General features: G+C 37.7%; 1 protein-coding gene across 23 annotated transcripts in view; it reads left to right on the forward strand.

The window, feature by feature from the left end:
• Positions 1–16,548, forward strand: part of SYNE1 (spectrin repeat containing nuclear envelope protein 1) — a 301,821-nt gene that overhangs the window by 191,745 nt on the left and 93,528 nt on the right. For 17 of the 23 annotated variants that reach the window (XM_058419844.1, XM_058419842.1, XM_058419859.1 and 14 more), the window contains 8 exons: positions 1,508–1,690; positions 3,177–3,314; positions 4,594–4,779; positions 5,490–5,612; positions 7,719–7,905; positions 9,133–9,272; positions 12,632–12,826; positions 13,859–13,999. In XM_058419844.1, coding sequence (XP_058275827.1) covers positions 1,508–1,690; positions 3,177–3,314; positions 4,594–4,779; positions 5,490–5,612; positions 7,719–7,905; positions 9,133–9,272; positions 12,632–12,826; positions 13,859–13,999 — 1,293 coding nt within the window. Of the gene's footprint in view, positions 1–1,507; positions 1,691–3,176; positions 3,315–4,593; positions 4,780–5,489; positions 5,613–7,718; positions 7,906–9,132; positions 9,273–12,486; positions 12,827–13,858; positions 14,000–16,548 lie in introns of those variants that run through there. The other 6 variants (XM_058419849.1, XM_058419851.1, XM_058419855.1 and 3 more) reach the window with 5 other exon arrangements.

The following is a 16,548-nucleotide window of genomic DNA, read 5'->3' on the forward strand; positions in this document are numbered from 1 at the left end:
ATGAAAACTCTCTGTCACTGGAGCTGTAGTAATGTTCCAACTGCTTTTATGTCAGCATTTAGCTGATAATTCTTGAGACTGGGTTGGTTTTGGTTACAGCAGTAAATACTTTTATATTAACATTGAAACAGATTGTGAAAAAATAAAATAAAAATCTGCTTTAAATCCACGTGAGTCAAGCCAAATGGATCCTTCCTTCAGAAACAGCATATAAATTCTGTGTAATATCTGTAGTAAATGCGTTTATTTATGCTTGCTGTAATATATGTGTCTTTGTATTTAGATGAGCAGTTTAACATCTGTCTTTGTGTCTACATGTAGAAAGTTACATCTCCAAGTTTGTGGAATAACATTGATTGATCATAACGATTGATTGTAACTTGCACTCTGAGATGTGTCTGCCAGGACAGCCCTAACCTGAAGAACTTGAAGTAACTTTCTTGAAGCACGTGTAGTGGAGTTCTGAATGATTACACTTTAAATTTGTAGAAATAATTCGAGAAAGGCTAGGGTGTTTGTTCAAGCAGAGGGACAAGAGGCCATGGGCAGAAACTGATGCACAGGAAGTTCCACCTGAACATGAGGAAGAACTTCTTTACTGTGCAGTGTCTGTGCACTGCAGCAGGCTGTCCAGAAAGGTTGTGGAGTCTCCCTCACTGGAGATACTCAAGAGCCATCTGGACACAATCCTGTGCCACGTGCCCTAGGGTGATCCTGCTTGAGCAGGGAGGTTGGACCAGATGACCCACTGTGGTCCCTTCCACCAATCTAATATGTTCTTTGATTTTGTAACTTATTTTATTTACATTACAAAAACAATGAATTTTGACACCTTGAATAAAAAAAACAAATAAAAAAAAATAACCAGTAGCCTTTTCTCAAGAAACTGTAGGCCAAGAGTATGCTATAAATCTATTAGAAACTTGAAAAGCATTTTAGGCTTCCTTTTCAAAATATTTGTGACTATAGTAGGAAAAACTGATTTTAAACTGTGTTTCTATTGAAACAGTCTAGCACAACTGGACTGCTTCTGCATCAAGAACATGCTATGAAAATGCAAATTTCAAATTAAAATTAAAGTTTTCTTAATCCATTAATGAGTAACTACATTTTTATGAGTTTATAAACTGATATTTTAAAGCAGCAATAAAACAAACCCCTTTTCCAATAAATAAAAATCCTTGTTGTGGCAATCTGTGCTGACAATTAATTTGAGAAACATACACAGTAAGTTGCCTGAGAACAGTTAACATCACACTGAAGTGACTCAGTGTTTGGCTACAGCAGGGAAAACGGTTTTCCATTTCAGCCAGGAAGTCAGAGGAGAAAGAGTAATGGCACATACTTAAGAGATGACCAAACATCCTGCTGTTCTGCTTTCCTGCTTAAAAATGGAAAAAACTATGCAGACTTTGGACAGAGTATAAAAGTTGCAAGTTGGGCTAGAAATAATCAACCAGAAAGCTAACACTTCCTGGATCACTGATTTTATTGTTTTTCTGTCTAGATCCTTGGTGACGAGTTGGACAGCTGCAATATAAAGCTGTTGGAATTAGATGCATCAGTCCAGGACTTTGCAGAGCAGAACGTACCCCTGGCTAAGCAGCTAGCTCACAGGATAGGGAAACTCACTGCATTGCACCAGCAGACCATACGGCAGGCTGAGTACAGAGCAGCCAAGCTCAGTCAGGTATGACCTTAAACCCTTTCTGCTGTTTCCTCTCAGAACCAGAAGGAGCATGCAAACATCCCATTTACTTTCCTGGAGTTATGCCAGACAGGGAATTCCTTGGCACATCTGCCTATTATTCGTCAGAGCTTGCATCACATTCCAAAGAGATACAGGTCAAATCAAGGGGTGAAATAATTCTCATAGGCTGCTTTAAGACCCTCTTGCATGAATCACCTGCTGTTTGGTTCCTTTGGTGCCCTAAAAAGATTGTAGATCTCACATTTCCAGCGTGCCTGGAAATAGTACCTCATTGTGCTTCTCAGGATCTCTGTTCTGTCACTGTTACCTGTATTTGCAGCATTAAAAACAAAAGTTGAAAAAACCCATATTTTGCTCTGGTCCCAATCCATAGAGGGTGAATATAATTTGTACATTCAATAGAAAAGCCAATATACAATGGCCTTGATAATGCATAATATTTATGCAATATTTTGTCGTTCTTAAAGATGCATCCCGTGTGGATCAAAGTCTCTGAAATTCTCTTTTTTTTTTTCTTAATTGGTCTTATCCTCAGAAAACTCTAGCTAAAAGTAAATGGGTTTTCTTTGGTTCTGCCATTTCTTTGGTTCTACCCTGATAAATTATGAGTTCTCCTTTCTCCATGCATGAAGTTGCTTCTGTAAGAAAACTTCAAAATATTTTTTTCAGTTTTCTCTGAAAATTTGTTTTTAAGAAGAGATGGAAAATCTTTATCAAAGAACTCAGTCAAAAGTACTTGGTAAAGAGATTTAACATTAGGATATTTTTGTTCTGCATCAAAAAATCCACTTATTACAAAAATTATAGGTACTGAAAGCTGCTTGCAAATACAGTTTGATCACCTTGGATTTGATCCATCCTTTCTAAGGAGGAAATTTGTGAACATCAATGAAATTATTCCTGCTGAAAAGAAAATTGGAGCTTATGACGACTTTGCTAAAAAGAAATTGGATTAATCAGAAAGCAGAACTTTTGTCCTGTATTTTGAAATAGCGCAGCATTTCATTTTTGGGAAATGTGGCAGATTGAGTGGACAAAGCAGACTCAGTTAGGAAAAAAAAAAAAAAAAAAGGCATTTGGAGGATATAATGGAAAGAGACATATCAAAATAATAAATTGAGCCACAAACTGAAAGAGGAGGTCTTTTGGTACTTACATGTGAGGCTGAAGTATGCATAGGGAGTGTACCCTCTAGGGAAATATTTGAGCATCAATGGACTCTCCAAATGTGACCCACATTCTTATAGTGCCTTTTTTTCCCCCAAAACAAATGATCTTACTACTGGAAACAAAACTATTTTTACTCCATAAATACATAAGAAATTAACTTATATAATACAGGTAGAAAAAGTTGTTAAAATGATCCCCAAGTTAAAACAGTGAAGGAAATTAAATTATTTTTTTCGTCCCCCAAGAATTGTACAAAATCACATCTTAGGCTCAAGCAAATTTTTCTTTTATCCAGGCTGCTTCACACTTGGAAGAATACAATGAAATGCTGGAGTTCATACTGAAGTGGATTGAGAAAGCAAATATCCTAGTGCATGGTAGTATAACATGGAATTCTTCCTCTCAGCTTCGTGATCAGTTTAAAGCCTACCAGGTGATTATGTGAGCTATGAAATTTAAAAGACAGTGTATATAAAAAGTTATTTTCAAAGCAATGGAGGTCTACTTCCTCCTAAAGTGCTAGATTTCTTTGACTGTTCACCCAAGCCTTAAAAATGATTAATTGGTTTTGGACAATTGTTTGGAAAACTGAAATAAACATACGTTGTAGAATAAAAACATAATTCAAAGTTGATCTCCATGTTACTCAAATAGTTTGGTTTTGTAAAGGCTTTTGGCTGAATAGTGTGTCTGCACACTGTGATTCTATCACACCAAGTACCTTAATGCAGCTCATACTTTAAAGCTTTTTCAGTTTGGGCTTTGTTGTTTTTTTCTTTCTCCATTATGCTAAACTAGAATAGCCTTTGTTCTTATCTAATGAGTTTTATACCAAATATTCTCAGACTGATACCGAATGGAAGAGTTTCTTCCAATCTAATCCTGAGCATTTCACATCAGAGTAATTTGCTGTCCCTGTGTTTGTGCAATTTGTTGTGTGTGTCTTTGTAAGGAATGTGTGTGTGAGATTAGTGGGATGTTTTGATGAGGTTCAAACTTTCCTGGTGTTACATCAACAAGTGAAAGAAATCAAGGCATCATAAGATAATAATGTATCACTAATACCAAAACAGGCATAAATTAACGTTTTTTATATATACATTACTTAATTGTCAGCTGCATTCTCATATGTTAGTGCAGTGTAGTATGTCAAACTTTGTTTTCTGAATAGGAACTTCCAGGCAATTTATGCTGAGGAAAGCTGGAGACAGAATTTCTGGTTTGGTTTTGCTGGTTTTTTTCCCTGCTATGAAATCTGATGATAAAAGCTTAACCAATACCATCCTACACAGTACTTTGGCAGTGATTTTTTAGGCAGCATTAATGACTCCTGCCCTGCTATAATACTGCACCCAAGTGCTTTCTGCTACTTTCTGTTAGGTATATGAGGCTTCCAGGACAAATCTTCTCCACAGATGGCATATATTTTTACACACAAGTTTGTATAGCAATACACTAAAATTATTATGTTGGTAAGTACAGCTGCTGAAGTTTCATGACTTAATCTTTTGTTTCCCAGTCTCTATAAGCTGAAGCACTCCAGCAGACCTTCAGAACTAAGCACATTGCCTAAGCCTTAGAGAAAATCAGTGGAATTTAATCATAGTCTCATGACTGTGTACAGATTGAAGAGTTTGCAGAACAATATACTTAAAAGATATGTGCCACTGAGTCTCAAACCTGACATTCGATTTGCTTGTGTCTCCATCTAGAGCATTCTTGATGAGTCTGGAGAGATTCACGGTGATCTTGAGGCCATGAGTGAGAGGATTGATTACCTGGCAAGTGTATACTGCACTGAAGGAATGTCACAGCAAGTGCTGGAACTGGGGCGGCGGACGGAGGAATTGCAGCAAGTTATCAAAGTGCAGCTACCAAACCTCCAAGATGCTGCCAAGGTAAATGAAATCAGTTTTTCTAATGCTAGCTGGCAAGTAGGGTGATGCATGCATCATACTAATGAGATCATTAGCAGTGAAGATAACTTGTGGTCTCTACAGGGCATGACTTTGTTGTCTAAAGTCAGGTAACTTGCACTGTTCGAGATGCTGCCTTCAGGCGCTGACTCCGATGGGCACAAGATTTCTGCAGATCTTGTTATAAGTGCCCTTTCTGGATGGATATATTTGGGATAATGGTGTGTCTCAAATAGCACTGAGCACCTAAGTTTAGATACTTGAAAAGTGTATTTTTTGACACTTGTGTTCTGCTATTTCCTCTATTCTTCTCTTAAATGATATCTAAATGCTGTTCTTTATTAATTTAGATCAGCACTGGACCAGACCAGAATTCCATAGTGTAAGGCCTACCTCTACAAAGGAGTGCAATGAAAATAATGAACATGCTTTATCAATTTTATAAAGCATATGATGTATTTGAGATTGAAGTACTTTAAATAATAACTCTGCCTTTGCAATCTCTTTTTCTAGACTATCATAGGATACCAGTAGTTTTATCTAATATTTTAAGCATTTAAAATTAACTGTCAAAACTATGAATTGTCTTTTGCACTGTGTGTAAGGGGGATGTACCTGCAAAATCCAGACAGATATATTTATATTGATTTCTATTTTTCCTCTTATTCATCCCTGAATCAAATTTGCTACAGGATATGAAGAAATTTGAAATTGAGCTGAGAGCCCTACAGGCTGCTTTGGAGCAAGCCCAAGCCACACTGATGTCTCCAGAGCTCGGCCATTTGAGCTTGAAAGAGCAACTTTCTCACAGACAGGTAAAAGACCAGGACTTCAAAGTTAGCATTTGAGTAGTGTGACCTTACACAAAGGATAATGAGTGTTGATAAAACTGATTTTTGCTTTTCTTAGGTTGGTCACTGTTTCAGAGTGTAGCCTGAATTTACTGCCAAGGAAATAAGGCATGGAGTGAGAGGAATCATTCCCTCAGAGGGAATGGTTGAAGTATAATTCTTTATGAGCCCGTTCTTAGATTGATGCAGTTCTGAGAAGTGTGCATCCAATCCATTTAATCCATATTAATAATTGTAATAAAGCCCAATTCTTATCTAGTGCTTATGGTCAAGAGGTTCTTAAAGTACTTCAAAAGGAAGTCCAGGTTGTTATCATTATTTTACAGATAGAGACGCAATGATATAGTTTGTTGCTAGCTTCTCCAATAGTAATCTGGAGCACTAGGAGACAATTCAGGTTTCCTTAAGCCCAGTTAAATTTTTGAATGCTTAGCTGAATTATCTCCATAAGATATTGTGGTTATCTCTATTGCATTTGATCTGCTATGGAGATTTGTCAGTTTGTTAGTTTTGGTGTCAGTCTCTTAACAGGAAAAATAAGGCAAGTTATAGCTTTCTGAGTTTCTCAAAACATGTTTCTTCCTGCAAGATATTATAGAGATTTAGCTGTCTCAGTCTGACATGAGTGAAAACTGGATGTCAGCAAGTTCACTGTAGGATTAAAATCTGTAGAAAAACACAGAAGGTAAATTTGCAGAGCTTTTCCTTTTCATTAAAATATGCAGTCTTTATTCTGGGGACTTGCGAACAGATTTCAGAATGTGGTCTTGAAGAGTGTAAGTGAAACACATCACCAACCTTAAGAGTAAAGGAACATGGAGTTTACACTGGGTTTCATATGTATTCTTTGTCCTAGCTCTAGCAGATCTCACAATACTACTTTCTTTTGTACAGAAGGGGGCTGTAGCCCCTTTCCACCTGTTTCACCAGACCAGAGAGGGGAGGTGGGAAAGCGCCTGGCTGGTACACAGCCCCCAGGGTGCCTCTGGGTGCTGGTTGAACAATAAAGACACCCTTTGCCAGCAGTATGGGGTCTGACAGAGGAGAGGCCCCACCTGTGCTGCCTGAGGAATAGGTCATTATACCGAAATTCTGGTTAGATTATCCACCATATGTCATGAAACCACAGAAATAAAAAACAATCCACAATCCTCTCATCAGTATGCACTTCAGACCCACTTAGAGTTCTGTGTGTGGTATAGGGGAAGGGAGATAACCAAATTCTCTATCCCTGTTTGCCTCATTGTCCAGCTGATTTCTATCAATTGAATCTAAAATCTTTTTCTAATGTGCTAAGGCCCATTTTATCAAGTTTGCCTTTTCCTATTTTTTTTTTTTTTTCATATCTGTGCATACATTAAACTCCTCAACGCAGATAAAAAGAACAGTGATCAAATAAGTTCTCCAGCCATTGCACTAAGACCCTTCTCATGCATATGAACAGACAGCTTGAATGGACATCTTGTATGGAATAGGCAGTATTAACTCAGGCCTACAGCTTGTGATTATTCAAAGAAAAACGTTTCTGTGTACCTCTGTTCCTTTCTGTTTGATTGCCTTTTGAATTTGAAGCACCATTTTCAGCTATGGTTTGTATTTGCAAAGGAAGGGTGTGAGCACAATGGGATTCATGTGCTGTTTTGAAAATGTGCTTTTCTGTCCCAGCAGGGAGGTTCACTCAAATTTTAACACTGAGATATGTGTATATATAAATTACTCTTGTCCTGCTTTGGTTTTGGGAGTTTGTAAATCTATTTTCTCAAATCTTTTAACAGAAATACTTTTTTACTTGGACACTTAGAAATAGCTGCTACTATGCTTTTTCATTAATTATTTTTATATTTATATATTTATATTTATTTATATTTAGTATATGGGCTTCTTGCTTAAATACTCTTTAAAAGAATTCTCATTTCACAATGAGCAACTCCAGAGGAACTGTTTCTAATTATATTCAATTATTATAATTTTCTATTATTTCTTGAACGTACCATTATTTTTCTTTGGCTGCATGAAATGCTCTGGGAGTTCTGAAAAATTGGTTTATTGTGGCACTGGCTTTGTTTCTAGCATCTGCTGTCTGAAATGGAGTCACTGAAGCCAAAGGTTCAGGCAGTACAGGACTGCCAGAGTGGCCTGAGGATTCCTGAGGAGGTGGTCGCCAGCCTGCCCATGTGCCACAGCGCCCTGCGGCTCCAGGAGGAGGCCAGCCGCCTGCAGCACACGGCCATTCAGCAGTGCAACATCATGCAGGCAAGTGCAACTCCATCCCAGCAATCGCTCAGAGGAACTCGAACAGAGACGTACAAATTGCAGTGAAAACACAATTTCGTATCTCCGGGCATTCCTCTGTCCTGTGGTACCATTAGGGATTTCCCCACCAAGTCTCAGTTATTCCTGACTCTAATATTCATGACCGTGTTAATTGTTGATTTACTCATCAGACTCCCACCCCGGTTCTCTCCCTGATATTGCTATGATTTTTGTAATGTTGTTGGGATTAACTAGACAAGCAACTAATATACAATTGCACAGAGGTTAATTTTACAAGATATATAATAAATTAATAAAATTAATATAACATTATAACACCAGTTGCTTCTGAAAATTGCATAAAAACTATCAAGCTAATTAACTTTGTGGTATAAAAATAATTATTTTTATTCTCTTTATAGTTTATATATATTTGTTTTCTGATTTTGGAATCATTCAATGTCTATTAAATTTCTTTTTTCAAGTTTTGTTAAATACAAGTAAACTAGATTTTGTTAGATTGTTTGGATTTATAATTGTAAATGTAAAATATATAATGTAAAAGGTATTTCCAAATAAGAGAATAAGCTTTTCTTCTCTTGTTTTTAGTGAGAGGAATATACACAGAATATTCCATAGGCTAGGGTGCGACTACAAAGTTTCAAGTTGGATAACTAAAGAGACTTTTGATGATTAAGGATAATTAATGATCCTTAAATACAAAAAAGGTTACAATGTCATGCTGAAAATTTAAAAAACGGGTTAGACAACCTGCCCATGCATCTATGATAGAAAGAACTGATACTACATTGTAACTGTCTGAATCAATCTTCATAATCCTCTCCCAGTTGCATTTTGTGTAATATTAAGCTTTTCTTATAGTCACAAATGAACACCTGAAATGAAAAAGCAGATGAAAACGCTTCATAATAAAGCCATGAAACTACGCCAGGCTATGTTCTTGTGGGTGTGTTTCGTTCAGATACTTGTTAGAATCAGAAGTTACAGCAGTTATGTGGACTGTGGGTTTGGGAAATACTTAAAGAAATAAAACCATTCAAATCATTGCAATTCACAGTATTTATGAATAGACATTTTCCTGACTGTATTTCTGCTTTGCTTATCAAGATGTGAGTGCCAGATACTTCAGGAGGGAGATCTGTCATGCTTAGACTAAGTGAAAATTAATTTTCATGTAGACACTCAATCTTTTTTTCCTTTCTCTAGGAAGCAGTGGTTCAGTATGAGCAATATGAGCAAGAAATGAAACATTTGCAGCAGATGATAGAGAGTGCCCATCGTGAGATCCAAGACAAGCCAATAGCAACCAGCAACATCCAGGAACTCCAGGTCCAGATTTCGCATAATGAGGTATGGGACCCAAAATGCATCAAGACATTGGGATCAATGGCAGCTCACTGACTCAGACAATTTCTCATAAGCAATAGTCATAAGATAGCTGAGTTGCTTTTCAGATTTCCTCAAACGTAGTTGAGCAGATAGACTTAATCTCAGAGAGGGAACTCTTGCTATCGGTACAATGTGGACAACTCATTTGTTTATTCAGTTAGATATATCCCAGCCTTCGGATAACATTGTGATAAACAAAAGCATTGCATAATTAAGGGGCAGTTAACATTAGAACTTGACTGAGGAGTGTCCCAGAAGTGAAAGTTCAGCAGTTGGTCAGTTAATTACAACTAGTTCGGTAATCCATATGTATGTATGTATATCCTAAGGAACTTGTAGAAAGATGCGCGTATATCCTTGCTCATTTTTATCCCAGTCATATTCTGTAAAGAATACCAAGAGACTTTGGAATCAAAGGAAACCCACAGTAGATTTGGAGGAAAACTCTGCACCATTCTCTCCAAAGGTTTCTTTAAAGTCGTTGTTGGGAAGATTTTTGTGCCCTGGAATTGCAGGTCCTGCCCACAAACTCATGGATTATCAGCCCTTGAAAAAGTCAGGATAGTCTCTGTGCAGCCTTCTTGTTGTGCTGGCTTGAGAGCTCCTCCTGAGCCCCTTTCCCTTCCCCCGGTGTGTTGTGTAATTCCTATGATAGAACGTGCACCACTGATCTCTGTGTGTCACTTTTGGCACCAGATGGCACCATTTCTTTACCTATGAATTAAAGCGATTCCCTCCTGGTGTGTAATATAACCTAATATTACATGTGTTGCTCATTTTCTCTCCAGCTGTTAAAACTGTTATTTAGTATAAATTCAAGAGCAGTTTGCATATGTAGAAACTTTCGGGTTTATTAGTATTGAATTGATAATGCTACTATTCTCTATTCAAATATTCTGGAACAGCAAATGCAGGAGAGTCACCAGCGATTCAGGGTAATGTTGTTGGAGGAAGAAATAATGCTGCAGGCAGGAAGGGATTTAAAAATGGGGCGACTTGAAGTTTCATGTACATTTGAGCCAGTTTAGTAGCTAGGAGTAGTCCTAAACATCTGCAGGAAGACAGCAGCTTTATGATAACGCACGTTGGGATCAGCCAGAACAGACAGACTTCATACGTGCAAGTGTTCCACATTTAGGGATAAGGGGATTTGAAAGACTGAGATAAGCATATTTTTGGCTCATGTTTTCTCTGCTAAATACCTGTGAAAAAGCATAACATGAAGTGAATATTCTGAACCATTAGACTACTTCAAAAGTCAAGTCTGTCAAGATGTTTGTTAGGGGTGTTATTAAGAAAATATCAGTTACCACATCCCCTGTTAAAGGCTGTATGTAAAAGAATTTAAGGGGACATTTGTAGTAGCTATATTTAGAATTAAAATTAGAGGAAGGAAGAAAATAGGAGGCAATTACATCTTGATTTTGGGGAAGCTTCTATTAATATGCATGTGTGTAAGTAGATACCATGTCTACTGACCTGGGTTTCTTTAGAATTTCAGATAAGAATGTGGGCAAGTATCTCAATACTTGAGAATTTATGGAAAATACAATACCTCATGGAACACTGCTTTTTAAAGATGCTTTATTATTTTTAATTTTCTTTTGAAATCACATTTTTGCTTACTCTTCCTTGTTTTCAGTTGAATGAGGCATTTTAGATAAACATTGCATTGGACATTAATACCACAAATGTCATTGCACTTAGTAATGTGATAGAATAGAATATACTGAATGACAATAATTTTCTACTGAGGCTTAGATATGTCATTCATTGAGCATTTGTGAATGACTGGAATCTGCCAAAGAGCAGATAACTATTCAAGCTGCTAGACATTAAATTTGTTGCTTGATTATATTGCAGCTTGGTTTTTGACTATTCTGCTTGATGTTTTATAATCAAGACTTTTCTTAGTCCCCAAGGAAAGCTTTGGAGCACCAAGAGAGGTCCTTTTGTTGCTAGCATGACAGATGGTGACAAGGTGCCATTGAAACTCAAGAAGTGAAATGTCATCCTCAGTCTTTGAGCTGTTTCAATTACTAACTTGGTATTAGTTCTGCACTGTAATTTTGAGGAATTTTCTTACTGAAAGTGTCATACAACCAAAAAAACCTTCCAATTTATCAGCCTGAAGCAGGAGTCTTAATTAGTTTTGAAAAGATATTGTAATAATATCTTATTATACCTACTAGATCTTGCAATTCCTATTGCTATTTTTCCTTGAAAACTTGTGGGTTTTGAATAAAAGCAGATATAAAAATGAAGCAGAAATACATAGTTGAGCAAATAATCACCGATTTAGCAGGCAAGTTTATACAAATGTTTTCACTGCTTAGATCAAAACTCTAACTTGTTACTGGGAGACAGGAACAATAGCTTCAGCAGAAATATGAAATGCTTCCACTATTTTTTATTTGAAGGATATTAATTGAAAGGTTTGAAACTGGAAACTGGACACTGGACAGGGCAACAGTATAGGGTAAGAGAGAAGACAAGACACTTATGAATAAGTGAGTAAGTGAGTAAGTGAATAAGTGAATAAGGCTATTCATTTTAATCTTTCTTGTCTACAAATCTTAAGCTTATGATGGTGTTTGGACACAAGATATAAACCCCCCAATAGTTTAAAACATTGTCTGCTTTATGCTAGTTCCCTCATCTCTTTTTAAAGAAAGGTTAGTCCTGCGCAGCTCAACTTTTCACTCAGTAGACTTACACAAAACCAAAACGAGATTAAAATACAGCTTATCCAAACAGTGAGAAAAAGCGATCCAGTCTACATTTAATCTTATTATGTGACTGATTGTTCCTATCACATTTGAGCCTGTTAGACCCTGTGAGTTATTGTTAGGACAATTCATTCTTCCTGGTGAGAGCTGAATGGGGCATTTTTTTGCAGTTGTAGCCACTCCATGACCTCATTTCCCTGGCATGCGGGAGAGCTTCATCTTCCTCAGCTAAATGGAAGTAGATGGGGGGCGGGGGGAAATAGGGCAGGGAGAGGCGCTCTCCTTTACAGCAGCCTGCAGCTGACGGACGTGGCCTGGGGTTCAGGCAGGATGCGAGCGTGATCCGTCCGTCCGTCCGTCCGTCCGTCCGTCCGTGCGTGCCTCCCTGCTCCGGCGCTCGGCGGTGTCGCAGCGCGGCCGCCGGCTCCCTGCGCTGGCGACATCCTGCTCGTCAGCAGAGCGGCAGCGCTGCCGTGGTATTGGCTGCGCCGGGAGGGGACGGCTGCGCTCCGCCGCGGAAGCTGAAATGCTGCCGGTCCTGTGGCCCTTCCCGGCTGCATCAGCATTCGGGGGAAAAAAATGTTTCCTCAGGAGCTGGCTCAGAAGATCAAAGGATACCAGGAGCAAATTGCTTCTTTGAATTCCAAGTGCAAGATGCTGACAATGAAAGCAAAACACGCCACCATGCTGCTGACAGTGACAGAAGTGGAGGGGCTGTCCGAGGGAATGGAGGAGCTGGATTCAGACCTGCTCCCAGCGCACCCCACTCATCCCTCGGTGGTTATGGTAAGCAATGCTTCGGTCACCGTACTCGTTATCTGAGCTGCTTCCTCTTGCATCATTACAACATCCCCGTGTAGCAAATTGCCGCAGCTCGCGTCTACGTTTAGCTTTTGAAATGGCTGTAGTGTGGCAAACCAAAGAAGTTGCAGCTTCCCTTTACTGTATTTTGCTTTATATGGGTTCTCAAGACATGTTGATAAAGGCTGAAGTTATTTAACAGACAAATACGTGAAATTTGTGAGCAATAATGTACAAATATTCTGCTTTTTATTTTGTAGCTGCCAGCATGCAAGAACAAATGCTAAGAAATTGATGAGTTGCGGGAATAAAATAAAACCATAATAAATATTATTTCATTAGATGTTGCAGTGTATAGGGTTTTCACACATTAAAATGCTGGTACGGTAATTGACAGTACGCTGCTGTATTCTCAGAGGAGCGTACTGGAAATGAAAACTAAGTACTGCCATAGGTCTAATGTTTGACTTACTTTGTTTTTGTTTCTAACTGGGTCTCATTACAAACATTCTGCTGATGCTACTGGGATTTTAGTCTGAGCGTCAGACTTGAGGATTTATCCCTCTAGAGCAACACTGGGGAAGGAAGGTTACTTTTAAATACTGGGTTGTGTGTATTTTATATTTCAAGTCTATTCCTTGTTGTTCTAACTGGATCTGGATACTGAGACAAATAGTCCAATATTCTGTAGCTCTCCACAGTATTTTGGTATGCAGTGGAGATTGTATTAGAAGATGTTTAGGCAAACCTGAATTTGTTATTATTGAGTTGTTTGCCCTACATTGTCTTTTAAAATCCATTGGGGTACAGGAGAGCATTTTCATACTGAGGTATGACAAGTAAATGAGACTATTTATTGAGCAGATTTCTAAACTGGTAAATGTGGGAGCATGAAGCATGACTAATTAATGTTGTGGTAATTCTGGCCATGTGTTGTTTTGATCTCAGTCTAAGTCAAGCCTCAGCTGAGGTAACTGATTTTCTTCCTGTGCTCTGGGGTTGCTTTTCCTGTGGCAGATGACTGCTGGTCGCTGTCACACACTGCTCTCCCCTGTCACTGAGGAGTCTGGGGAGGAGGGAACCAACAGTGAGATATCTTCTCCACCTGCCTGTCGCTCTCCCTCACCTGTGGCTAATACAGATGCTTCTGTTAACCAGGTACCTCTCTCTTGGCATTCATTCAGCTTTTATCTCAGACATACATGGTTCCATTCCACAGGTGGTTTATTTAATCCTCTGAAGTAATGTTTAGCTATAGCTCCAAGGAACTGAGGCTTAGCCTCTTACCAAACCAAACCTTCAGGTTCAAAATAGATACAGATACTGACTTCTGATTTGAAATTGTATAAATACAGTGTTACAGCTCTTCATTACTTGGGGAAAAAAAAAAAAAAAAAAAAAAAAAAAAGTGACAATTGCAATCTCAGCAGTGTTTTCTACTTGTAACATAATTTTAATTTTCTCAGTAGTACTCAATGGAATCTTGCATCCTGAGAGTAAAAGCCTTTTTGTATTCCCCATAATGATACATTGCATTATGTCCATATCCATCTATCTTACTCTACTCTTGCCATTGTGGCATTGAAATCACAGCCCGGTATCATCTGCTTAATATCACTTCAGTTATTAACTTCCATGTGGGTTTCTTTTCATGTACTGTTCATTCCGACATTGTTCATTTCCATGGCAGTCTGTTTTAAGTGCCAGTGAGGCAGGTAGGTGAAATAACGGACATTAGCTTTTAAATCAAAACTGAAGGCTCTTGCACTTTGAATAGGAGCAAGTGTAGATCAGTATTGATTAAAATGTAAACTTTGAGCCCACACATTGAGCATTGAGTACATAAAGTCATACATAAAATGCTATGCTTAAGAAGTTGAGAAATGAGCCCTAGAAACCGTCACCACCTCATGGAATTCATCATGTTATGGATTCTATGGTTAATTGGTTGGTTTTGCATTTGTGACTGCTTCCAAAATTGACCACTGCAGATTTGAAGGTTAGAATGTGTCGTATTGCACTGCTGAGTAGAATTAAACAAGTTTGAGCAAGATGCTCATTGATTCCTTACGATAATTTCGGAAATGCATATGTTGCTATAGAAGTTGCTAAATATAAGACATAAGAAAAAATACTAATGTAAGATACTAAGAGTGGTGACAAAATCTTCAATGGCATACTAAAAAGAGTTGTTTAATGCCTAAGAAGGATTTTTCCACTTTTCTGTAATTTTAGATAATCAGAAAGTTCCTTCTGAAGTTTACTTACAGTAGAAAGGCATCTATACATTTCAACATAGAAGTCTTATGACACCATTAACTAATGAGTTAAAGGACCAAAAGCAACTTGCTTCCTAAAGAAGCCAGTGTCAATTCATTAGTTATCTCTGAAAATGTGAAACAAGTCAAACAGCTCCAGTCACTCAGACAATAAGGAAAACACAGTGAACATGTACCATGAGCTGACACCAAAATACAAGTTTTAGAATAAGTGATTTACTAGGGCAAAATTGACAAAAAATATTAAGTCTTTGATTTAGCAGAAGATTTTTGAGAGAGATAAAGTTGATGCTGTTATAACAATCTTAAAAACTTAGAGCTGAAGTTTTCTTCAGTGTGGTTAATGTTGAAATGAACCGCATGTATTAAACAACAAGCGGAAGAACATTCCAAAATGCAGTGGTTTACTTACAAAATACTTAGGTTCACACTCACATGAGATTAAGACTAAAGAAGCTATGAAACTGCCAGTGCTGGTCATGATGAATGCCCAGGAAGACATCAGGAAAGAAGGTTGGTTAAAAAAAAATCCTAGACGTTAGTGAACTAGGAACTCAAATGTAAGTTATAAACATTTTGTCTTTTTACAGCAAATCTGCAAAATAATTTGGAATTATTTTGTTTTAAAAAGTAGCCAGAGTTAAGAACTAATTTCTCACAGGAAGATCACCTGCAAAGTACCAGAAAAAAATATAACAGGAACTATAGAAAGTGAAGAATAACATGAATTTAGTCTTTGGAAAAAAAATGTAAAACTCTTCTGAAGAGGCAATTTGGGGAAGGAAAGCTTTTGTGTTAAGACTGCTTTTTAATTCATCCTGATTAACTCTTTATAGTGTTTCATCAGTTTCCTAGCATCTCTTAATGGTGAAACATAGCTAGTCTGAATTCAGACATCTATACACTTTATATTTCTAACAAGTAGTGAAAATATAAAACAAGTGCCAACTGCTTGTTAGTGAAATAATGGGGTTATGCATTGAAATAGATTAAAACAAGACCAGAAATAGAAAGTGACAATTCTAGCACTATCATATGATAAAAAATGTGGGTTTTTTCTGCAACTCCTCTAAAAACAACAGGGTGAGGGAACTATAAAGGTGTTAATGTTTGAAACACGTTATTTCATAATATATCAAATATTATGTTAACAGTCCTGAAATGCAGTTAATTTTGATGTTTAGCAATACCAGACACTTTATCTGTGCTTCAGTACTGAATGAGAACCCTTTGGGGCTCAATCTCTTTGCACTTACCCAAAGATATAATTGATTAAAATTTGACACACTTTTTAAAGCTTGGTTTGCTGATACACATGGCAGAGCAGTTGAACTGGAAAAGCTGAAGTGTTGGCATGATGCCCTGTAGGCCACAGCTGATCCTGTGATTCTAGTCTTATGCGCTGGGTCACTGTTAAATGCTTTTCAA

The sequence above is a fragment of the Hirundo rustica genome, chromosome 3, assembly GCF_015227805.2.
Source record: "Hirundo rustica isolate bHirRus1 chromosome 3, bHirRus1.pri.v3, whole genome shotgun sequence".
Taxonomy (NCBI): Eukaryota; Metazoa; Chordata; class Aves; order Passeriformes; family Hirundinidae; genus Hirundo; species Hirundo rustica.